General features: G+C 36.2%; 2 protein-coding genes across 2 annotated transcripts in view; one reads left to right on the top strand and one right to left on the bottom strand.

Moving 5' to 3' along the window:
• The first annotated feature begins 12,249 nt into the window (after positions 1–12,249).
• LOC110467223 lies at positions 12,250–16,266 on the top strand. The gene has a single exon (XM_021524233.1). The coding sequence runs from the start codon at positions 12,853–12,855 to the stop codon at positions 13,810–13,812; it is 960 nt and encodes a 319-aa protein (XP_021379908.1). The 5' UTR covers positions 12,250–12,852; the 3' UTR covers positions 13,813–16,266.
• Positions 16,267–19,478: 3,212 nt separating this feature from the next.
• LOC110467254 (exportin-5-like) overlaps positions 19,479–26,198 on the bottom strand; it is a 37,676-nt gene continuing 30,956 nt past the window's right edge. The window contains exons 26-32 of the mRNA XM_021524297.1: positions 25,632–25,744; positions 25,293–25,447; positions 24,074–24,178; positions 23,099–23,239; positions 21,677–21,745; positions 20,685–20,783; positions 19,479–20,015 (exon numbers count right to left, since the gene is read on the bottom strand). Coding sequence (XP_021379972.1) covers positions 19,854–20,015; positions 20,685–20,783; positions 21,677–21,745; positions 23,099–23,239; positions 24,074–24,178; positions 25,293–25,447; positions 25,632–25,744 — 844 coding nt within the window. The 3' untranslated portion in view covers positions 19,479–19,853. The remainder of the gene's footprint in view (positions 20,016–20,684; positions 20,784–21,676; positions 21,746–23,098; positions 23,240–24,073; positions 24,179–25,292; positions 25,448–25,631; positions 25,745–26,198) is intronic.

Below are 26,198 nucleotides of genomic sequence, written 5' to 3'. Positions count from 1 at the left end.
TAGGTCACCTGAGCTTTAGCTCAAGTGACCTATTGCTATCCGTTTTCGTCCGTCGTCGTCCGTCGTCCGTCGTCCGTCGTACGTCGTCCGTCGTCCGTCGTCCGTCGTCCGTTAACATTTTACATTTCAAACTTAAAGTCAAGTTCTGCTGGGCCGATTGAACTGAAAGTTGATAGGAATGATCGCCTCATGGTCCTGACAAAGTGTTGTTATTTTTCGGGTCGATCAGAAATCCAATATGGCCGCCACGGCCGCCATTTTGAAAACCTATTTCAAACTTAAAGTCAAGTTCTGCTGGACCGATTGAACTTAAAGTTTGTAGGAATGATCGACTCATGGTCCTGACAAAGTGTTGTTATTTTTCAGGTCAATCATAAATCCAATATGGCCGCCACGGCCACCATTTTGAAAACATATTTCAAACTTAAAGTCAAGTTCTGCTAGGCCGATTGAACTGAAACTTTGTAGGAATGATTGACTCATGGTCCTGACAAAGTGTTGTTATTTTTCAGGTCGATCAGAAATCCAATATGGCCACCACAGCTGCCATTTTGGTAAACTATTTCAAACTTAAAGTAAAGATCTACTTGGCCGATTGAACTGAAACTTTGTAGGAATGATCGAATCATGGTCCTGACAAAGTGTTGTTATTTTTCGGGTCAATCAGAAATACAATTTGGCTGCCATGGCCGCTATTTTGCTACTAAGTTCTAATAGGCCGATCTCACTTAAAATTGGTCTAGGAATGATCAGCTCATGGTCCTGACAAAGTTAAGTTAACATTATACTATTTTTTACTCAAATTGGTACATATTTCAACAACAAAAATAAATACTATAGACTCAGGTGACCGTTAAGGCCCATGGGCCTCTTGTTTTTACTGAAGTTATAAATAAATGCATACTTGTTTCAGGTTTGTTAGATATGTACAGATCAGCATTATGATGTAGCCTTGAACAATGAGCCATGAACATTTTGGGTTAAATGACATTTCAGGGTGAGATTTTAAGCTTGATTTAAGACCGGAAGGGATATTTTAATGACACTTGTATGTCCATCAGCCTACGTTATTTCTAAACAGTAACATATATGACATTATATGTTCCCTAAAATGGCTCAATTTAACTCAAACTTCCAAAGGACTTTCTTGCTGTTAGTGCTTGCTTTGGATTGCTTTACATGTCATAGTTGGTGTCACTGTTAGTAAAATAAAAACAATAAAACAGTGTTTACACACAATAACTTAAAACTTTAAATTCATGCATGGCTTCCTTGCCCTAATACTTAGTTGAGTTCCCTTTTCAAGTCAAATGTCAGTGCCACTTTAAATAAATTAGAAACTCATTTCCCACACAACATTTCATTAGGTTCAATGGAATACTAAACTTTATGCATGGCATATTTGCCATGAGTAGTTTAATTTTAGTCTCTGATGCTACATTAGAAATAATTGGATGTTATTCAAGGAAACACTACAGTATAATAGATATGCACTAATGTTTTTTATCAGTCAAGAAAGGAATATGCACAGCTATAAAGTACACAATCAATGAACAGTTGTATTCATATACAAATTTATCATATGTAGCGGAACTGGACTAGGTTGATCGTCGGCAACCAGGTAGCTCAATTGGTAGAGCATCCGTCTCGAGTTGGGAGGGTTCGGCCGTGCATTGATCCATCTCATGTTACACATATAACCATGTACATTGATTCACTGATCATTGCAATATCCTCCAATGTTTGACCACTTACATATTGTCTTCCTTCAAAATCTAACCTAATGGATAATCCTGTAGTACAGCTGTCTGATAAGATAGCTTTATTACTTTTAGTAAGAGGACTTCCTGTCTGTAACGCGGACAGCTGCCAAGTCCAGTTACTCAAAAACAGAAAGGTGTTCCAAGTAAAATCAAAGCTTTGAAAACAGTAGAAAAACTTTTATTGTATCTTTTCTTTTGTTATTTTATTATAATGCAGCTATAACACAACTATCAACATGATGACATTTTTACCATTATGACATAGGATTTTATCAGTTTGATAGAAGTGATATCTAGCCAGTCTGATTACTGACCAATGGGAACCCTCTGTACACCATGACACATAATGGACACAGCTATAATGCCTGTACAGATTGGGTCGAAGCGTGAGCAAAGTTATCTGCTCCTGATCACTGCGCCTACTGTATATATATATATATGGGTAGACAGACAAAATCAACAAATCAAATTGACTTCATTATTGCTAAATATTTGAAGCCTTACAGCCATTTTCAGACTTTATTTGCTTTTTTTATCTGATCAGGTTAAGCAATGGTTACCTGTGTTGATTAGATAGAGCAGTTGTGAATGGTTACCTGTGTTGGTTAGATAGAGCATTTGGGAATGGTTACCTGTGTTGGTTAGTATATGGGTAGACAGACAAAATCAACAAATCAAATTGACTCCATTATTGCTAAATATTTGAAGCCTTACAGCCATTTTCAGACTTTATTTGCTTTTTTATCTGATCAGGTTAAGCAATGGTTACCTGTGTTGATTAGATAGAGCAGGTGTAAATGGTTACCTGTGTTGATTAGATATAGCAGTTGTGAATGGTTACCTGTGTCGATTAGATAGAGCAGTTGTGAATGCTTACCCGTGTTGGTTAGATAGAGCAGTTGTGGATGGTTACCTGGGTTGGTTAGATAGAGCAGTTGTGGATGGTTACCTGTGTTTATTTGATAGAGCAGTTGTGAATGGTTAAATGTGTTGATTAGATAGAGCAGTTGTGAATGCTTACCTGTGTTGGTTAGATAGAGGAGTTGTGAATGGTTACCTGTGTTGATTATATAGAGCAGTTGTGAATGGTTACATGTGTTGGTTAGATAGAGCAGTTTTGAATGGTTACCTGTGTTGATTAGATATAGCAGTTGTGAATGGTTACCTGTGATGGTTAGATAGAGCAGTTGTGAATCGTTACCTGTGTTGGTTAGATAGATCAGTTGTGAATGGTTACCTGTGTCGATAAGATAGAGCAGGTGTGAATGGTTACCTGTGTTGATGAGATAGAGCAGTTGTGAATGGTTACCCGTGTTGATTAGATAGAGCAGTTGTGGATGGTTACCTGGGTTGGTTAGATAGAGCAGTTGTGGATGGTTACCTGTGTTGGTTAGATAGGGCAGTTGTGAATGGTTACCTGTGATGGTTAGATAGAGCAGTTGTTAATGGTTACCTGTGTTGGTTAGATAGGGCAGTTGTGAATGGTTACCTGTGATGGTTAGATAGAGCAGTTGTTAATGGTTACCTGTGTTGGTTAGATAGATCAGTTGTGAATGGTTACCTGTGTCGATAAGATAGAGCAGGTGTGAATGGTTACCTGTGTTGATAAGATAGAGCAGTTGTGAATGGTTAAATGTGTTGATTAGATAGAGCAGTTTTGAATGGTTACCTGTGTTGATTATATAGAGCAGTTGTGAATGGTTACCTGGGTTGATTAGATAGAGCAGTTGTGGATGGTTACCTGTGTTGGTTAGATAGATCAGTTGTGAATGGTTACCTGTGTCGATAAGATAGAGCAGGTGTGAATGGTTACCTGTGTTGATTATATAGAGCAGTTGTGAATGGTTACATGTGTTGGTTAGATAGAGCAGTTGTGGATGGTTACCTGGGTTGGTTAGATAGAGCAGTTGTGGATGGTTACCTGTGTTTATTTGATAGAGCAGTTGTGAATGGTTACCTGGGTTGATTAGATAGAGCAGTTGTGTATGGTTACCTGTGTTGATTAGATATAGCAGTTGTGAATGGTTACCTGTGGTGATTAGATAGAGCAGTTGTGAATGCTTACCCGTGTTGGTTAGATAGAGCAGTTGTGGATGGTTACCTGTGTTGGTTAGATAGAGGAGTTGTGAATGGTTACCTGTGTTGATGAGATAGAGCAGTTGTGAATGGTTACCCGTGTTGATTAGATAGAGCAGTTGTGGATGGTTACCTGTGTTTATTTGATAGAGCAGTTGTGAATGGTTACCTGGGTTGGTTAGATAGAGCAGTTGTGGATGGTTACCTGTGTTGGTTAGATAGATCAGTTGTGAATGGTTACCTGTGTCGATAAGATAGAGCAGGTGTGAATGGTTACCTGTGTTGATGAGATAGAGCAGTTGTGAATGGTTACCTGTGGTGGTTAGATAGAGCAGTTGTGAATCGTTACCTGTGTTGGTTAGATAGATCAGTTGTGAATGGTTACCTGTGTTGATTAGATAGAGCAGTTGTAAATGGTTACCTGTGTTGATTAGATAGAGCAGTTATGAATAACTATATGTTAATTTGTGTAAAAATATGATAAAAAAACGAAATTGAATTATGGAAAGTTACGAAATGTGTTCATTTATAAAAGAGTTGTATAGTCACGTAGATGTACCGTATTTCTCCTGTAGTAAGCCTAGGGGGCCAACACATCATGAATTAATCACTTATTCAAAATAGGGGATGGGCTTATTACAATGAAATAGCAGTTGTTGGCCTTTCTATTGAACTACAACCAATATAGGATGGTTTTATAAAAAAACAGGAGCTTATTGCAAGATAAATATGGTACATGTATGACAGTATCTGAAGGATCGTATACGTCACATAGGGTACATCTATAAGGATGAACTACCTTACATATATATTGGGTATATACACGATGGCATTTAATTTAATAACTCTACTAATATTGGATATGTATTATGTAACAAAGAAAGTGTTTAATTGTTTTCTCTTGCCAGTGGTCAATGATATTGTTTAAATTGCTAAATTATCATATTTGAAAAGTTATAAGATATTAATGTGTGATATATATATATAAGGAGATGAATTAGAAATGATCATAAGGAGATAATAATAAAAATTCAGATAATGTGCCATAGAAGAAATTATTGTTACTATAATAATCTGTTGAACACAGCTACACGAGATAGCTTGGTTTACACATGTACAGTATTGTTTTACATCTACCATCTATGATGGAATAACCCTACAATTAACTTGCATTTTGTGCTCACATTTTTGTGAACTCGCATTTCTGTACTCACACACAAGGCCCTTCACTTAACGTGTCATACACTATGTATGAATAATTGTTCACATGAATACTTTAAATTTCTGATCAATACTTAACGTTAATAACATGGAAAAAATCCCACAAAATGTAAGTAATCAATGTTATATGTTACATGAGCACTGTGTAGGCAGATTGACCTAAATCTTCATAGCAGCTAAAATTAACCATACAAATAAATATGCAGAAGAATGATTTGTAGGATTCAGTGTTTGGAATACATATGTAGTAGGACTTACAATTTAGCATTTAGTTTACCCTACATCATATATGGAATATTCATGTTTAGTTAATTCTAAAACCATATATGGAATTACCTGGTTTAGTTAATTCTACAACCATATATGGAATATTCTGGTTTAGTTAATTCTACAACCATATATGATATATTCAGGTTTAGTTAATCCTAAAACCATATATAGAATATTCTGGTTTAGTTAATCCTAAAACCATATATGGAATATTCTGGTTTAGTTAATCCTAAAACCATATATGGAATATTCAGGTTTAGTTAATCCTAAAACCATATATGGAATATTTGGGTTTAGTTAATTCTGCAACCATATATGGAATATTCAGGTTTAGTTAATTCTAAAACCATATATGGAATATTCTGGTTTAGTTAATTCTACAACCATATATGGAATATTCTGGTTTAGTTAATTCTACAACCATATATGGAATATTCTGGTTTAGTTAATTCTACAACCATATATGGAATATTCTGGTTTAGTTAATTCTACAACCATATATGGAATATTCTGGTTTAGTTAATTCTACAACCATATATGGAATATTCTGGTTTAGTTAATTCTACAACCATATATGGAATATTCAGGTTTAGTTAATTCTAAAACCATATATGGAATATTCTGGTTTAGTTAATTCTAAAACAATATATGGAATAATCAGGTTTAGTTAATTCTACAATCATATATGGAATATTCAGGTTTAGTTAATCCTAAAACCATATATGGAATATTTGGGTTTAGTTAATTCTGCAACCATATATGGAATATTCAGGTTTAGTTAATTCTAAAACCATATATGGAATATTCTGGTTTAGTTAATTCTACAACCATATATGGAATATTCTGGTTTAGTTAATTCTACAACCATATATGGAATATTCTGGTTTAGTTAATTCTACAACCATATATGGAATATTCTGGTTTAGTTAATTCTACAACCATATATGGAATATTCTGGTTTAGTTAATTCTACAACCATATATGGAATATTCTGGTTTAGTTAATTCTAAAACAATATATGGAATAATCAGGTTTAGTTAATTCTGCAACCATATATGGAATATTCAGGTTTAGTTAATTCTAAAACCATATATGGAATATTCGTTAGTTAATTCTACAACCATATATGGAATATTCAGGTTTAGTTAATTCTAAAACCATACATGGAATATTCTGGTTTAGTTAATCCTAAAACCATATATGGAATATTCAGGTTTAGTTAATTCTGCAACCATATATGGAATATTCTGGTTTAGTTCATTCTACAACCATATATAGAATATTCTGGTTTAGTTAATTCTACAACCATATATGGAATATTCAGGTTTAGTTAATTCTAAAACCATATATGGAATATTCTGGTTTAGTTAATCCTAAAACAATATATGGAATAATCAGGTTTAGTTAATTCTATAACCATATATGGAATATTCTGGTTTAGTTAATTCTAAAACAATATATGGAATAATCAGGTTTAGTTAATTCTGGAATCATATATGGAATATTCAGGTTTAGTTAATTCTAAAACCATATATGGAATATTCTGGTTTAGTTAATTCTAAAACAATATATGGAATATTCTGGTTTAGTTAATTCTATAACCATATAGGGAATATTCTGGTTTTGTTAATTCTACAACCATATATGGAATATTCAGGTTTAGTTAATTCTGGAACCATATATGGAGTATTCTGGTTTAGTTAATTCTACAACCATGTATGGAATATTCTGGTTTAAAAAATCCTACAACCATGTATGGAATATTTATGTTTTGTAAATCCTGTAACCATTTATGGAGTCCTGGGTATTGGGCAAATATGATGACCATATATGGGGTAGTAGAGTTTAGTGATGTACATTTTATGATGAAGCATGCATAGTCCTATTTATAACAAACCCGTAAAGAACTCTGAATGATAGATGTTGAGTAATGTATAGCTGGTAATCTTGGGTTACCATGAGTTCAGTATTTATATGTACTTACATGTGTGCACATAGCTCTGTATATATAGACAGGTTGTGTAGATAATTGCTAACACTAAGTTATTGTTGATGATGTGTATAGATTTGTAAATGAATTTTAACGTTCACCTTTTAAAAAAGTGAATTTGTGATACTTAATACTTTATAGATATCAAAATGAAATAAACTATGTGTTGAAAAGCATATTACACTGTTGATTTTTCTGGTTAAAACAATGAAATAATCGTTTCAAGGAAGTTCATTGAACCATGTTTCTAGACATAAAGCCATAAATCTGTTGTATTCTATACACATTTTAAGTCTGAGAGTTTATACCGGAGGATTCTCTCTATAGCTTCCCTGCCTTTGAGCTTGTGTGATGATGAGGCATCTGTTCATCCAAGTCAATAAACACATTGAAACTATCATGATCAGAAAATGTGTTATGTCACAATCTCTGGTCCATACCCTAAACGTCAAGAGTTCATGAAAACTTTCTCTTACTCAAACTCAGATTCTATGCTCAGGCCTCATTCTTTGTTCAAGTGATGAATTAATGAAAAAAATCCATTTTCTCAATGATTTGTAAGAAGTTTGGGAAGACTTAAATTAAAGTTGATATACTTTGCAATGTTTACACTTGACATCTTGACTGTCACATGATTTAAAGGAGATCCAAGAAAGTCAGTTTAATCACAATCCATGCTTGAGCATAAGAACAGCTTCATGAACACGGGCACATGAATGGGTCAATTATCTAGTTATTGTACAGATAACCTGACCATATCTTCTAAAGGACAACCTTTTATAATTAAACTTCACATATATTTGGCTTTACCTGATGGTGTGTCATAACACTCTCAGGGTCATACCATAAATGTCAAGGTCAGAGTTAGGGGTAAAAGGTCAAAGTCAATGGCTTGTTCAGACCATATATATATATTAATGAAACTTTACAGATATGTTTATCGTTACCAGACAGACTGTTGCTTAATACACTCGGGTTCATACCTAAAGTTCAAGGCTAGGATAATTGGTCAAAGGTCAAATCATTGTAAAATTTGTCCACACCATATCTTCTAAATGGTGATACCTATTCATTCTCCATACCAAACTTCACGGATATGTTAACCATGACCAGTGTGTCAAATAACACTCAAAAGTCGGTATTCTCAAGGTCAAGGTCAACAGTCAAATCATTGTGAATTTTGTCTAAAAAGTTGTCAAAAACAATTATAAATGGCTTCAAAATTTGTATAACACTTCGTAGATGTGTGTTTCATAGTCAGACTTTGTGGCAGTTTTATGGAACACTCTCCAAAGTGTACATGAAAGTTCAAGGTCGTGATATGTGGCAAGGGTACTCTTCTGTGGGCTTGTTAGCTCACTCTGTTTTTAGGTCACCTGAGACAAAGTCTCAAGTGACCTATTGCGATCGCCTTTTGTCCGTCGTCGTCCGTCGTCCGTCGTTCGTCGTGCGTCCGTAAACAATTTACATTTTCGACTTCTTCTCCAAAACCACTGAACCAATTTCAATGAAATTTTGCAGGAACCTTCCATGGACAAAGGTCAACAAAAAGAGTTGCCGGTTTAGTCCTAAGCCCCCAGGGGCCTGAGGGGCGGGGCCAAAAAGGGTCAAATTGACTAAAATTTCAAAAATCTTCTTCTCAAGACCCAGATATGGTAGAATCAAATACTCTTCATATATGGAAGGTTCTTAAGGTGCTTTACCAAAATTGTGAATTTCTTGACCCTGGGGGCTCACATTTTCCCCTGGGGAGGGGGTAAACTTTACTATAGCTTATATAGTGAAATCACATTTTGGACCAACATTTGTTTAATTTCCATTGAAAGTAATTCAATTTAGGTAAGCATTATCAGTGTTAGGTAGCAGTTTGATAGTATGCACATATCAGCCCTGACTGACCCCCCGGGGCTGATGGGTGGGGCCAAAAAGGGTCGAATTGACTGAAATTTCAAAAATCTTCTTCTCAAGACCCAGATATGGTAGAATCAAATACTCTTCATAGATGGAAGGGTCTTAAGGTGCTTTACCAAAATTGTGAATTTCTTGACCCTGGGGTCTCACGTTTCCCCCTGGGGAGGGGGTAAACTTTACTATAGTTTATATAGGGAAATCACATTTTGGACCAACATTTGTTTAATTTCCATTGGAAGTAATTCAATTTGGGTTAGCATTATCAGTATTAGGTAGCAGTTTGATAGTATGCACCTATGAGCCCTGACTGACCCCCAGGGGCTGATGGGTGGGGCCAAAAAGGGTTGAATTGACTGAAATTTCAAAAATCTTCTTCTCAAGACCCAGATATGGTAGAATCAAATACTCTTCATAGATGGAAGGGTCTTAAGGTGCTTTACCGAAATTGTGAATTTCTTGACCCTGGGGTCTCACGTTTCCCCCTGGGGAGGGGGTAAACTTTACTATAGTTTATATAGGGAAATCACATTTTGGACCAACATTTGTTTAATTTCCATTGGAAGTAATTCAATTTGGGTTAGCATTATCAGTATTAGGTAGCAGTTTGATAGTATGCACCTATGAGCCCTGACTGACCCCCAGGGGCTGATGGGTGGGGCCAAAAAGGGTTGAATTGACTGAAATTTCAAAAATCTTCTTCTCAAGACCCAGATATGGTAGAATCAAATACTCTTCATAGATGGAAGGGTCTTAAGGTGCTTTACCGAAATTGTGAATTTCTTGACCCTGGGGTCTCACGTTTCCCCCTGGGGAGGGGGTAAACTTTACTATAGTTTATATAGGGAAATCACATTTTGGACCAACATTTGTTTAATTTCCATTGGAAGTAATTCAATTTAGGTTAGCATTATCAGTATTAGGTAGCAGTTTGATAGTATGCACATATCAGCCCTGACTGACCCCCCGGGGCTGATGGGTGGGGCCAAAAAGGGTTGAATTGACTGAAATTTCCAATTTTTTTTTCTCAAGACCCAGATATGGTAGAATCAAATACTCTTCATAGATGGAAGGGTCTTAAGGTGCTTTACAAAAATTGTGAATTTCCTGACCCTGGGGTCTCACATTTTCCCCTGGGGAGGGGGTAAACTTAACTATAGTTTATATAGGGAAATCACATTTTGGGGGGGCGGCAAAATTTATTATGGTTTATAATGGCAAATGATACTTTGAATATTACATTTTGAGCCAGCCCTACCCCCAAGGGCTGTAGGGTGGGGCCCAAAGGAGTCAGTGTGCTAAAATTTCTTCATTTTCCTTGTTTAGAATCAGTGGTGCTAGTTTCAAATACTTTTTAGTCTTAAATCTGTATGCTAGATATTGATTAAGGTGGTTTTATTGTTTTTTTGTCACTTTGAAAAATAATTCTGTTCATGTTAAAAACAAAATCAACTCTCTGTATAAATATATCAGGTGACCGTTAAGGCCCATGGGCCTCTTGTTTAAGTACACTGGTGCAATTAACAGAGAAGTGTAAACAGGTGGCTTTATTCTTTGACTGATTTACACAAGCTTTCACTCTAGACAGGTTTCACATTGGCCATACATTGATTTCATGACCTTACACATTACTAGATGGTTTTTGGGCTTAAGTTTTCTAAAACAGGGTGCAAAATGATCCTTGTTTATTTTTCATAATTCATTAACTTTTTCTAAACAAATCACTATCTTGAGTTATCAACAAAAACCTTTGCATTTACAAATAGACAGTGGGACACTATAGTGGCTGCCTTAATCCTCAGATTATTGTGTGATGACGGAGTTCGCTCTTTTGATGTAACCTGACAGCCAGCAGTATGGTTATATAGGTATATCCAGTGTTTATTTGACCATAGTGACAACAAAAGTACTTCTAAAAACCGTTACTGTGAATATACTCGATCTGAAATTTACACAATACAATGGCAGATTTAAATATCTGCAGAAACTTTGTGCTACATTATGCCGTTAAAGACGAAGCCGCTACCTCTGGTGAACTGACTTGGTCTGATGAACTTAGGCATTTACTAACTACATAACGGGTAACGGTTATCTGTACATTGAGAATTAAATCTGCATAAATTAGTTATGAATCTATAAGACTGAAAGACCTTGATAATGTAATCAACTTCACTATTCCTACATATCTGAAAATTAATCTTCTAAGGTCAAAGTATACAGACGTCTAAAACCTTATCTGGTGTTCATTTCTTACAAGTACACATATACTAGAATGTATTAGTAAGCCTTGCTACATTAGTCTGGCCGTGTTTAAAGGTCCCGACGATATCAATGATATAGGTTATATACACTACATGTATATTGATAGTTGGGTATGTGGGGTACCTGGTACAGTGCCAAACAGCTTACCTGTACAGCTTTATAGAAAAGACAAGATAACTTATTCACTATATAAACCCTATACAACATAAAGTGTTCATAAGATTTCATAACCATGTGCTGTAAATAAGGTAATATATCTTAAAGGAGTAAATTAATCCTCTTAGTCCTTAAATCTACAGATTATACATAATCCTCTTAGTCCTTAAAGCTACAGATTATACAGTTTTACACGCCACCCTATAATAATAAAGCATTAATGTATATTATCCAATCACTGTCTTACAAAACTTAAACAGTTTACCTGTACTAAAACTAAATAACAAATCAAACAGATTATTATACATCCACTAATTTTAGTTATATACTAATTGATGGACACAATCCATTTTATGACTTGTCTATACAAGTGAACTTTAAACTTGGTGAGGCCTATTATAAGAATTTAAATTCCATTTTGTTCAAATGAACAGATTATAATTCAAGAATAAAATGACAAAAGTCTGTGGCATTATATTGGTCTAGAGGTTTAAGTCAACTGTAAAACCTTTAAAATTAAATCCCTCACAGAGGTATGAAGATAGTCTATCATACTGGCACAGTGTACATATATATATACATACTGACTGGCTGTAAGTGTAACACCTGACGCGACATTCCTGGGGTCAGGAACAACACAGATGATAGACATTACACGGCAGGAGACAGATATTGTAAGGCAGGAGACCATTGTTTTACCACCGTATCTGGCAGGTGACAATGTGAAACTCTTGAAGGGTAAACATGTGTGTAAATGTGTGGGTCTGTTTGTGACGACCCAAGTTGTTCCTAGGTACCCGGCCTTGGGTAACCTGATCACACACTCGAGTAGGATCATCGACTGTGTCGGTATGGATAGTTACTCCGACTGTCTATGGATGTATAGTTCTAGGCCCAGGACCTCAATAAAGATACAGACTCTAAGTATTTAATAATTCACACCCATGAAGAGGTGATACACATATCAAGCTAAAACGTATACAATGTTCTGAATTGTATACCAACAAAATGTTAAATTCTCAACAGAAAAGGACAGTTCAAAACATCATCAATATTCTGTCAGTAACACTATCTGACATGTCTGTATTTCAATGAATAATACATATGTACACACAGTAGAAGTGAAGAGTGCACTTACAATAACTAATACAAAAGTGACATGCTTCCTTCGAGTTTGGAGTGTAGGAGTGTGATTTAAAAAGTAAAATGGGCTGCCAGCTTGGAAGCGAGGTTCAAAATTCCAATTTTGAAACAAGTCCTCGCCAGGAACAGAAAGTGAAGGAAATAAACCGGGAAGTTATTCCAGTGTTCCTCCGGGAGCAGTCCACACATATGCATGTGGAAAAGACTCAATTCCTTCACACACATAACATCCAATCTCTGTGTGCGACAGATGACGGTGTGTGGATTGCCTCCTCTGACAGTACAGAGTTAGTAGAGATGGACAATGACGGGGAGAGGGTGCGCAGTGTAGAGATGGTCAGTGGCATCGAAGGCATCAGTGTGAGTCCCCTCAGCGGCCGTTTATGGATGTGCTGTGATGATTCTACAATCAGAGAAATGACACTGCCCGAATCTGCTGATTCTCCACCAGAACCAGCACAGATACGATTTGAAACAGGCTGCATGTGTATCTGTGTGACGTACAACGAATATATCGTAATTGGTACCTATATGGATGTTACAATTTATTCACAAGATGGAGAAGTTATTTTATCTTCGCAGAATGTTCCAGGCTCTCATATTGTAAAACCGTACAAAATTGCAGCATGTAAAAAGACACGTCGGATTGCTGTAGCAGATTGGGATGATGCAGTGTGTGGAGGGGAAGACAATCCAAATGTGGCCGTCTTTAATGACCGCTTAGAATTTCTACACAGATATAATGGCGTAACAAAATTGCTTAAAAAGAGAAAAAGTGAGACGACCCGGTTTCTACCCTATGACCTGTGCTTTGACCCCCAGGGTCTGCTGCTAGTGGTGGACTATAAGATAAGGTGTATCAATGTGATTGACACGGAGGGCCGCTTCCTCCGCCTCCTCCTGGCCCTACCATCTAGTACAATGTCACCCATCTGTCTCAGTTTCCATGACAACCAGCTCTGGGTTGGCTGTTCCGACAAATCTCTCAAGGTGTACAAGTATGAGGACCTTGCTGAAAACTGAAAGGTATCCAATATAGACTCAAAGAGAATTGATAGTGTTTTAAATATTATTTCAGTGAGAGATTCACAGGGAATGAGGGTTATATGCGTCGTGTCAGAGATTCAGAGAGAATGAACATAATGTTATATATGTTGTGTCCTAAGATTCAGACAATGGATTGAATATGTTATACATGTTATGTTTCGAGATCCAGAAGATGAAAAATGGTATACCTGTTGGGTCACAAGATTCAGATAGAATAGCTGACAACGTGTTGTACATCCTGAACTGTCCACTTTGAGAGTAATGAGATCACAGATGTTTGTAACCCCTCCTGACCCAAGTTTTGATACGCGGGATATACTATTTCCTTATTTACAGTTGTTGGAAACAAATACCCCTGAGCTAATTTTAATTCCCCTCCTTACTGAAACTTGAACAAGCTAATTAACACCAGCACCCACCTCCCCAACTTTAATACCATTTCTGACTCAAAGTTGGCTACTTGTAAGCTAAACCTTCTAACTCCACCCTTGAGGTGCCAATTACCCTTCCTGAATCAAACTTTTATAGGAAGAATATCCCCCCTAACACAAACTTTGATGAACCAAATAGGTACCCTTCTAACTCAAACTTGAAAAAGCTCAAATTCCTCCCACTCCACTCAACCTCCAACTTTAGCTCTGAAGAGTAAAATACCACTCCTAACTCTGGTGAGTCAAATACTTTTTAACTAAATATTGAGGAGTCCACTTTACTTCTAATTTGGTCACTATCTACATTGTTTCCGTTATCACAATACATGAACACTCCAACAATACCTTTACTAAAATTCTTATCCTGAGATTTATATAATTCCTTAACAAAAGGAATGCATTACTTAGTTGAAGAATAATTTTAACATGTTTTGAAATAACTGTTTTTCCTTTGAGATATGAACAGTTAACTCATTCACCCCTGAAATTCCATAATGAACTATTCCAACCATGAATTGGAAGAGCTCAAATGTGTCTTCAGGGGTGAATGAGTTAATAGGATATTACTGTATCGAGTATCTATATGCTGAAGTGCTGTCTGTTACAGGAGTAAGACCTGTTATTATAGGTGTTTCTTATCAAGCTTTTACGGTATTACTGTCCTTTCAGCTTTCAGCCTCATCCTAATGTGTCCTCTATATTTCACCTCAGAATTATTTTTTGTATGTTTTTGTCAGGGTAATTTTGTAGCAGTATTGTTCATTTTAAGGATCCCTGTCCCACTGCACTGCCTAATTTTAAGGATCCCTGTCCCACTGCACTGTCGTTTTTACTGTGTACAGTAATCTCCCTTTAACTTCCGTTTGGATATGACTGTAGCACATTTGGGCTTGTACACTTCTGTTGATAGCCAATTGGTGTAACTATCTACAGTCTATCGATCAAATCTAGTTTTAGCTAGCCCCGCTGAAATTTTTCGACACTCAGAACACACCTGTTGATTATGTTTTGTTCATTTTATCATTTTTGCATCCTGCAAGGTATGGTTTTACTTTTGTCTACAGTATTGTAATGTAGGCAATATACATAACAATATCATAGTCATGCAGGGAAAAGTCATTTCCAATACTTTGTTACAGTTCAGTGGTTCAGGGATCCTTATAAGCACCCAGGGTGTTTAATGTAGCAGATACGGTAAATTAAACAGTCAGTTTATATTTATTATAGAATGCCATATCAAAGTTTATTTATGTTAAATATTTATATTAGAAATGCCATATCAAAGCTACCAAAAGCTGCTTTTGAATGCTGCAGTGTTTATAACTGTTTGGTTGTATGGATGTTACTTATACATGTATATTTGATGTCAACATATTGTTTTGTCAAGTTGTGTTCTTTTTTAAAATCAGATATTATACTCATTACTGATAACAACAGCTACCTCATAGATTATGTAGGAAGGTGTAAAATGGTGCCAAAATATCATTGTCCAATGTAAAAGTCAGGTGACAAATGAAAACATATACACCTAATTCAACATTATAAGCTCCTCTGGCCTTGCAAACACTTCTCGTATATTTTTGACAAACCAACATGGAAGCACTAACCTAAGTATACAACTGTTATTGCAATGATTCAACCTATTTACAAGATTTGAAAGTTATAACTTTCTCAACAATAATTTGATCATTTTTCTTTTTTAGCTCACAATTATCAATTTATTTTGGTTGGTTCATAGAACATTTATGAGCTGAATATGATTATATTTTCAAACCAACCTTTCTCAAAATTGCATGGATGTTTATAGATTGAACCAAGTCTTACCAGAGACATATGTACTACAGAGTGGCTTTATACGTCTCTGGTTTTACAGATATACAATTTACAAATCATTCAAATGTCACCCTGTCAGCAACTAACAATTTGATTCTATTTTTTTGTGAAGAATACTATATACATGTATTTCCATTTTTATGAAGATTAAATAAACTATGCAGTGTTACAGATAGCCCCTGGTTATTGGTTTTGAGGAGATACCAGTTCCCCAATACAGAGGGGCATTCAGACAACTGTAAGCATCCACATTAATATCCATAACTTCCATGTGAAATCTAGATCATGGTTAAGTTATATAAAGGAAACAAAGACAGTGTTTACACATACTGCACATATACATGTACAACACAGCACTAGAATTTCTGTTTGTTCCAAAGATTTATTCATAGAAAATTGTAATAAATTTGTATAACATATATATATAGAACATGCAGGGCTAGAGTATAAGAAAAATCATGTATTCCACAATCTACATAGATTCTAACTTGGTACCTTTGAATCTAAGTCATTTCCAATTTAATAGCTTTACTATATTTTAAGAATCTATGTCTTCAATTCAGTATTTAGCTTATAGTGTTATCAAAATATATATTATATACATTATATTAGAATACTGTCAGATTTTCCTCTGGTCTCAACATTAGCCATTTCACATTTTGACAGGTAGAGATCCGATTCCCAAACCAGACATCTATCTCTCAAAAATCTGATGTTGGGACCAGAGGAAACTCTGGCTAATGTTGGGACCAGAGGAAACTCTGGCTTATGTTGGGACCAGAGGAAACTCTGGCTAATGAAAACACAGATTCATAAGTATTTGTCAGAGTAGAACCAAATTTAGTGAAAGTCAGTGTTGGTATTCCCACAAGGTATGCTGACTAGACATCTCATATTCCAACTAGACATCTCATATTCCCATCTTATATCATATATTTCATCTAGACATCTCATATTCCCATCTGATATCATATATTCCAACCAGACATCTCATATTCCCATCTGATATCATATATTTCCACTACACATATTGAATCCCAAATAGAGACCTGGTTTTCCCAGTAGATATTTCGTATTCCCACTAGATATCTGGTTTTCCCACTAGATATCTAGTATTCCAGCTATAGATGTCTGGTTTTCCCACTAGATATCTTGTTTTCCCACTAGATTCCTTGTTTTCCTGGTACACTGGAATATCATTAAATCCTAGCCCTGACACATAGTGATCACTACTTCAACTGAATCTGCATTAATCTCAATCTACATCATACAACACTGAAATTTATTTTTGATCCAATAAACAGAACCAAAACTAGCATGATTCTTGTGTGCTTATAACAAATATGTATTGCACATCCTCAACACACACTTTTATACATGATCACAATCTTACTTTTTGAATCAGCATGAACACGTCATTTTTACAATTCTTCAATGGGTAATCTCATTTCTCTCTGTGTAGATGTGGGCCATCTACTGAACTTAACTGAAGTGAACCAGTCACAAATATATATTTCCAGTGCATGTAATACCAAAGAACTTGCGTTCATAGAGTTATGAATGCAATTTGTTCAGCATCATTTTGAAGCTTCTCCTTCCGCCTAGAATAACATGAGACAACCATTAGTACTAAACATTTTTGTGAGGTAAGGCTGTTTCAGGAATCTCATCTGCACTGATGACACAAACCCCTCAATATCGAAAATATAAGGGAACATTTACATTTACGTTAATAATAACTAAACATTAAGAATGTTAATATAAGGATTGAACAGTATTTTACTGGAATTTACAGATGTGAACCATTTACACTTTTTTTATAAAATAAGGCTGCACCAGTACAATATCTATACACACTAACAAAGAAACATGCAGACAGAAATGGTAGCCTGATTCTCCTAAACTATACAGGAACAGGTAATCTACTAAATTTCACATAGGAGAATATAAGTATGGGATACCGTATCAGTATAATGCTCAAGGAGCAGCATACATGTAAAGTAAAGTTTTACTTCACCCAAACTGTACTAGAGTACAACATCTACCAGACTTCACTGGAATAGTCCTGTCACACAGGAGTACAACATCTACCAGACTTCACTGGAATAGTCGTGTCACACAGGAGTACAACATCTACCAGACTTCACTGGAATAGTCATGTCACACAGGAGTACAACATCTACCAGACTTCACTGGAATAATCCTGTCACACAAGGGTACGATATCTAATAAACTTCTTAGGTAAGGAGTGACCCAGTCACACAGGAGTACAACATCTACCAGAGTTCACTGGAATAGTCCAGTCACACAGGGGTACAATATCTAATAGACTTCTTAGGTAAGGAGTGACCCAGTCACAGGAGTACAACATCTACCAGACTTCACTGGAATAATCCTGTCACACAAGGGTACGATATCTAATAGACTTCTTGGGTAAGGAGTGACCCAGTCACACAGGAGTACAACATCTACCAGACTTCACTGGAATAGTCCTGTCACACAGGAGTACAACATCTACCAGACTTCACTGGAATAGTCCAGTCACAAAGGGGTACAACATCTACCATACTAGACTTCCTAGGAGTGATCAAGTCACACACGATTAAAACACAGAAATAGGACTTTTACTGAACTTTCTTGTTGTTCTTTCCATCCAGTATTTAAGACAACTATATTGTTTTGACATTCCACCATTCCAACAGGTACACAGATGACACAGAGTATGAGATACCACAGACAAAGTGTGATGCATGGTGAGAAAGGGGCCATAACTTTGTATATATGAAACCCAATCTTAGTATGCAACATTACCCCCCACCCCCCAAGAGGTACTCATATACAAAACTGAAGGTGAAATAGTACTTGAGACATTCTCAGGACAACGTGAAGCACTGACAGACTGATGGATGGAGTTAAAATCTATAGTCCCGACCTCCAGTAGGACCAGTGGGGGACTTACAATTGGCACAAAGAGTAAATGTCATGTTCCAGTTATACCAGTAGGTGAAATGGTCTTATGAGATAATGTAAATATGTTTATAAATAGTATCACAATCTTAAGGAAATCATTCATTATGACACTTATATTTGAGGTATTTAATCATGATTGAATGTACCAGTAAATCTGTAACCTATGACCTGATACCATTTTGTTATGGGAGAATCAATCGCACAAATAAACTTATAAAATCAGTTTTCTGATTGTCATTACTTCACAAGATCTGAGGAATCTTCTTGTCTGGAATTTTTAAATGCACCGTTCACACCTGGAATAGAGCTAATCTGCATACATATATCGTTAAGCCAAGGTAGGCATATCGGCAGAAAAATCACGTTGTCATACTTAGTTTACACAGATGAACACAACTTCAGCCTTTGTCGAATCAACTCTATTCCATTGAGCACAAAAATTTGGCACATCCCAATATCAATACCCAACAAGAGTTTATATTTCCTGTAGGACCAGGAATGTGGTATTTATATCCCAGTATCAATACCCGAGAGTATTTCACATTGCACATCACACAGCACAAAACCCAATCACTGTACCAATACACAATGGCTTTGTTCTCCACTTCGGTCTTTTATCTGGATCACAACATGAATTTGTTTAGGGTCCATGTAACAACTTGCAAAGTACTTATCTCTTAGACGATTGCTTCATTCTCTGGCCATGTCCCCGGCTCGATGCTATATCCTATCTAGCACCAATGCTGTGATAATATGCATGGCATCGACACGCAGAAACAGTGTTCAGGATGCTGTTAAGTTTCCATTGATTGGTTTAAATAGGTCACACAGGCCCATGGTGTGAGGTTCAACTTCATCCACAGAAGGTTGTTTAGATCTGATTGTATATATAGGAGGGAGATTTTTGTACTGTGCCTCTCGCTTAAACTGCTGGCCCACACTTTTCTGCAAGAGATTGTATAATACATGTCAGTAAAACTGTTTCTGATCAGTTAACCTTTTTGATATCAAGACTTTTCTCGAAAGGGAATTTATAAAAATAAAAGTTTCACTTAAAAATCTGATATATGACAGGGAGATGTACCCTGGAATTCTATAACTGGTCAGACAAGACAGGGAACCAGTTTACACAACTTTAGGTATATACCACACAAACTGATGAAATAAGAAGATCCTATTGAGTTTTTTCTTTATCATACAGGTATTGCATACCAAGTGAATTTTAGTTGTTGTTGAAGCATTATTGCTAAAAACAATAACAATCATAGGCAAAGCGCAGATACTGTCATCCCACCAGTTACAGTAAATTATCATTGTCCAGACAGATACTGTCATCCCACCAGTTACAGTAAATAATCATTGTCCAGACAGATAATATTTTCATGTCTTTCTCTTTTGACAAATTTCATATATTAGAATAATAAGGTTTGAAGTAACTCCAGTCTAAATATCAGCACAATCAGCAGATCAATTGTTGAAAGGGAAAGGTGTGAAATTATGTCATTCAGAGAGACACTGGTTGTACATGAGAACTGATAGATCCCACTACTTACAAAAATTATTAACAAACACAACCAAACAGGAAAACAAATATTTTAATTTAACAAAACTTACCCCAATGATATCAGCTACCAACTTCTTAAAGAGATCTTTCTTCTTTTTGTCTGGGATTTGCTTTTGTGGACTTGATTGTAATATTTTTTCATCAAAGGCCTGAAAAATATACATAATTGTATCAAACGTAGAATATACATTAGAAATAACCCTGCAGCTAGGCTCTTACTTGTACAGTGTACGTAACATTGTTTTATGAAAATTGATTTAACCTAGCAACAATATCATTCTTTTTATAGTTATGCAAACCAAATAACACAAGAACTTTACAAAAGGACTGTCTTATGATATGGTGGTATATTATCCATAACCTTGATTAGATAGAGCAATGTAATCTCACCAACACCATTACAGGCTTTACATGTATACTCATCTAAGTCATTACAGGTATACTCATCTAAGTCATTACAGGTATACCCATCTAAGTCATTACAGGTATGCTCATCTTAGTCATTACAGGTATACCCATTAAGTCATTACAGGTATACTCATCTAAGTCATTACAGGTATACTCATCTAAGTCATTACAGGTATACTCATCTAAGTCATTACAGGTATACTCATCTAAGTCATTACAGGTATACTCATCTAAGTCATTACAGGTATACTCATCTAAGTCATTACAGGTATACCCATCTAAGTCATTACATGAATACTCATCTAAGTCATTAAAAGTATACTCATCTAAGTCATTACAGGTATACTCATCTAAGTCATTACAGGTATACTCATCTAAGTCATTACAGGTATACTCAACTGAGTCATTATATGTATACACAACTAATTAAGTAAGTGCAGGTACACTAAATCGAGTCATTACAGGTATACTCAAAGAGTCATTACAAGTAAACTCAAATGAGTCGTTACTGTTTTACCCATCTAACCAAGTCATCATCGGTATACTTAAGCGTACTGGGTTTGTAAAATGCTTGAGTTAAATATGACCAATAGAAAAAATAAAATCCACTAGTCTGGACACCAGTAACACTAACCTTGACAGCTTCCACTGAGCAGTTGGGGACTTGTAGCAAGATGTTGGCCAGGTTTGGAAAATGTGGTCTCTGCAACACACAAATCACATCAGTTAGTATTTCATATAGTAATTCCTTGGGCTATGATTTGTTAACTCTCGGATTTTTTGGTATGTGATCTTCCTTGACTTTGGATTGCTATACTTGATGATGGGCACTATTAGTTAGCAGGAAATATTACTTTCATTTTGCTCTTGTCCGCTATGGCATCAACAACCAGCTTCAGAACAAAAAATCTGCTTCATTTGCAGAGGCACAACAAAGTGCAAAGATAATGAGGGCAACAATTCACTATAAATGTAAGATGTTTCTAATAGGAGTAAATACTTCAAGATCATACATCTGTATGTCCAATAGAAATAAACACATACCAGGAGATCATACATCTGTGCCCCTAACAGTGGTAAACACATACTAGGAGCTCATACATCTGTGCCCCTAACAGTACTAAACACATACCAGGAGATCATAAATCTGTGCCCCTAACAGTAGTAAACAAATACCAGGAGATCATACATCTGTACACCTAACAGAAATAAACACATACCAGGAGATCATAAATCTGTGCCCCTAACAGTAGTAAACACATGCCAGGAGAGCATACATCTGTGCCCCCAACAGTAGTAAACACATACCAGGAGACCATACATCTCTGCCCCTACCAGTAGTAAACACATACCAGGAGATTATACATATGTGCCCCTAACAGTAGTAAACAAATACCAGGAGATCATACATCTGTGTCCCTAACAGAAGTAAACACATACCAGGAGATCATAAATCTGTGCCCCTAACAGTAGTAAACACATGCCAGGAGAGCATACATCTGTGCCCCCAACAGTAGTAAACACATACCAGGAGACCATACATCTCTGCCCCTACCAGTAGTAAACACATACCAGGAGATTATACATATGTGCCCCTAACAGTAGTAAACACATGCCAGGAGAGCATACATCTGTGCCCCTATCAGTAGTAAACACATACCAGGAGACCATACATCTCTGCCCCTACCAGTAGTAAACACATACCAGGAGACCATACATCTCTGCCCCTACCAGTAGTAAACACATACCAGGAGAGCATACATCTGTGCCCCCAACAGTAGTAAACACATACCAGGAGACCATACATCTCTGCCCCTACCAGTAGTAAACACATACCAGGAGATTATACATATGTGCCCCTAACAGTAGTAAACAAATACCAGGAGATCATACATCTGTACCCCTATCAGTAGTAAACACATACCAGGAGACCATACATCTCTGCCCCTACCAGTAGTAAACACATACCAGGAGACCATACATCTCTGCCCCTACCAGTAGTAAACACATACCAGGAGATCCTACATCTGTGCCCCTAACAGAAGTAAACACATACCAGGAGATCATACATCTGTGCTCCTAACAGAAGTAAATCATTCTGAGCTGCCTCATGCTGACCATGAGCCTGGAGTCCAAACAGCACAGCACAGAAAAATACGTTGACTGCCTCTGGTACCAATTTACTGTCCGTCAACAACTGTAACATCAAAATATTTCAAAAGTATTAGACATTTCAACAGGACTGGGTGATATCACATGCTTTCTGTACGGTCAGTTTGTTAATTCTCAAAGGAGTAAAGTGTTGCTCAATGATAATGTCATTAGATCTACACAAGATCAGGAGAGACTTTTCTTATTGCAATAGAATACAGTAGAACCTCAATATAATGCCCCTCATTTCATACTGCCAATATCTTTTAATGTCTCTTTTTCTTGGTTTCTTAAGAATTCATTTACCAATATACATTTCCGACAATTTATTGCCAAACCCCTTTATAACGTCTAAATTTCTTTGGACAAATGGTGCCAGTATAATGAGGTTTTACTGAAGGAAGGTTTCAAGATAATGGCATCTGTCGTTACCTACAAATAACTGGAGCACTGTTTCTGACATCCAAGACTGTTGTTGTTTGATGATTATTATCGCTTATAATGTATCAAAAGTTTTCACTAAGAAAATTATCAGTAAAGTTTAAGAAATTGTTCTGCTTATTAAAAATATCAGAATCTAACACTATAGAATACTGAAGTGTATATTCCAATGTACCTCCATCTAATATCCCCGTAATGTTATACACAAAAGCGCAAACAAACAAAATACAAAATATTGCATAATATTTGTAATACACAAAAAATGGACTAGACTGGCGCAGAACACAAGATATGTAACAATGGGGTATTATTTGTGGCGATGATCAGACATTGTAGGGAGCAGTTGTCACACTGATTAACAATAACTAACATTTCAACAGGTGTTGCTCAGCAGCCGAATAGAAAATAGAAAGTGATGACATCCAGTGGGTGTACATACCTGTTTAATGGCCAGCCAACACACAGTGGTCGCCCGCAGTACCATGGTGGAGTCGTTCCAGGACAGTGAGTTAAACACATACATTACTATAGATGGGTACACTTCCTGTCAACAGAAGAGGTCGCTAGTGAAAGTATCCACTTAGATCTTACCAGCCTAAACAGTTACAATATTAACACTTGGTTCAGACAATGACAAAAATTAAATGAGATGAAAATGTCTCAGTCAATCAAAGGGCAGGATGGCCATCTCTAATTTTCAATTGACCCCAAAATAACAAGCAAATTTGTAGAATTGGTATTCCCTGCTTGAATAACATGCTATAGTAAGTCCAATATTGTTGCAGTTTATTGTAAATAAACTTAGCCTAAGTCTTGACAAAATGCAGGTGCACACCGAATTTTGTCAATATGGATGATGTACATACTTAATTACCTTGACATAAAATCCTTTTAAGGGCAGTTGCTAAACAAAAACCAATAAACTAAATCATTCTAGATTATGCACACATAACAATGGCAATTAAACTTCGCCCTAGATTTACAGATATGTATGCTTATATATCAAATTTGATTGAAATCCAACCACTTCTAGGGCAGTTATTGTATGGAAACCAAATTGAGAAACTTAATTGACGATTAAGTATCCACTCATCATATTAGTGGCCCAACTTTTATGTACATATGGTATTGGGTTAAAATCAAATCAAACCATTATAAGGGGGAGTTACTGAATGGAAACCATAAACCAATCAGAATTTGGTAGCTTTGTTAATTATGTGTAAATATGCACACATCACATTGGTGACACAACTAAGTCTGAGACATGCTATTAGTTTAATTATGTTTATATACTGAATTTGGTTGAAATCATTTTAGAGCAGTTATTGCACAGAAACCAATTAACCAATCAGAACTAGGAAGCCTCAATAACAGCCAATATAGTAAATATGCAGGCACCACACTGTGGATCAAACTTAGTCTGACAATTGACATTATGTATGTGCATACTGAATAATAAGGTTAAAATTGGCCCTTTTTGGGAGTTATTGCATAAGAAACCAAAGCTTGACAAATGGACAAACACACTCTTCATCTGTACAACATTGAATCCCCATATAATTGGCCTAGAAATGCTTTATACCAAATTTTGCTGAAATATCAAAAACAAATTAAATGTCTAAAATAGATATCTTGGCCCAAACAGAAGAAAACCTTACCTCATTTTTCATACACAGAAGGCCGAGTTCACTGAGACAGGTTTCTTTGGGTTGTTGTTGGTTCGATGGATTGTCTGGGGGCGTGACTTCCTCATCCATTATCTGGTCTTCTGCTGTGTTCTCCAAGTTTGAGGGGCGTGACCGGCAGATGGTAACTATCACAAAAACAAACTTCTACTGACACATAAACTGTCTTCACATCCCTACAACCAATCATGTAGGGTATTTTATTTGAAAACAGCTTGAAAAAGTGTCAATTATTTTGTAAGTTAATCTATATTTTATGTCCTTATAGTGCTTATATTTCACTAAAACATTCAGATATCTGACCACACCTACCAAGCAGGTCAACATATTCCCTGGACAGCTGGCGAGTCAATTGGTCATCCAGCACCTCCTGGGACTCTGGATTTTCATCTTCAGCTTCCGTTTTACCATCCTCTGTCTGGTGACTGGTAACAGATGTAAATAGGTGTCAGGTGTGAATTGAAGGTGTGTACTGGTGTGTTGTGTAGTGTTATGTTGTGTACAGGTATGTTGTGTACAGGTGTGTTGTGTACAGGTGTGTTGTGTACAGGTGTGTTGTGTATAGGTGTGTTGTGTACAGGTGTGTTGTGTAGTTACGTTGTGTACAGGTGTGTTGTGTACAATTATGTTATATACAGGTGTGTTGTGTACACTAATAGAGTGCACAGGTGTGTTGTGTACAGTTACTTTGTGTACAGGTATGTTGTGTACAGGAGTGTTATGTACACTTATGTTGTATACTGGTGTGTGGTGTACAATTATGTTGTGTACTGGTGTGTTGTGTACAATTATATTGTGTACAGGTGTGTTGTGTACTATCACATTGTGTACAGGTGTGTTGTGTACAATTACATTGTGTACAGGTGTGTTGTGTACTAT

Source organism: Mizuhopecten yessoensis, unplaced genomic scaffold (genome assembly GCF_002113885.1).
Source record: "Mizuhopecten yessoensis strain PY_sf001 unplaced genomic scaffold, ASM211388v2 scaffold11167, whole genome shotgun sequence".
Lineage (NCBI taxonomy): Eukaryota > Metazoa > Mollusca > Bivalvia > Pectinida > Pectinidae > Mizuhopecten > Mizuhopecten yessoensis.
The sequence above is the reverse complement of the archived record's forward strand: the minus strand, read 5'-3'. Positions and strand labels throughout refer to the sequence as shown.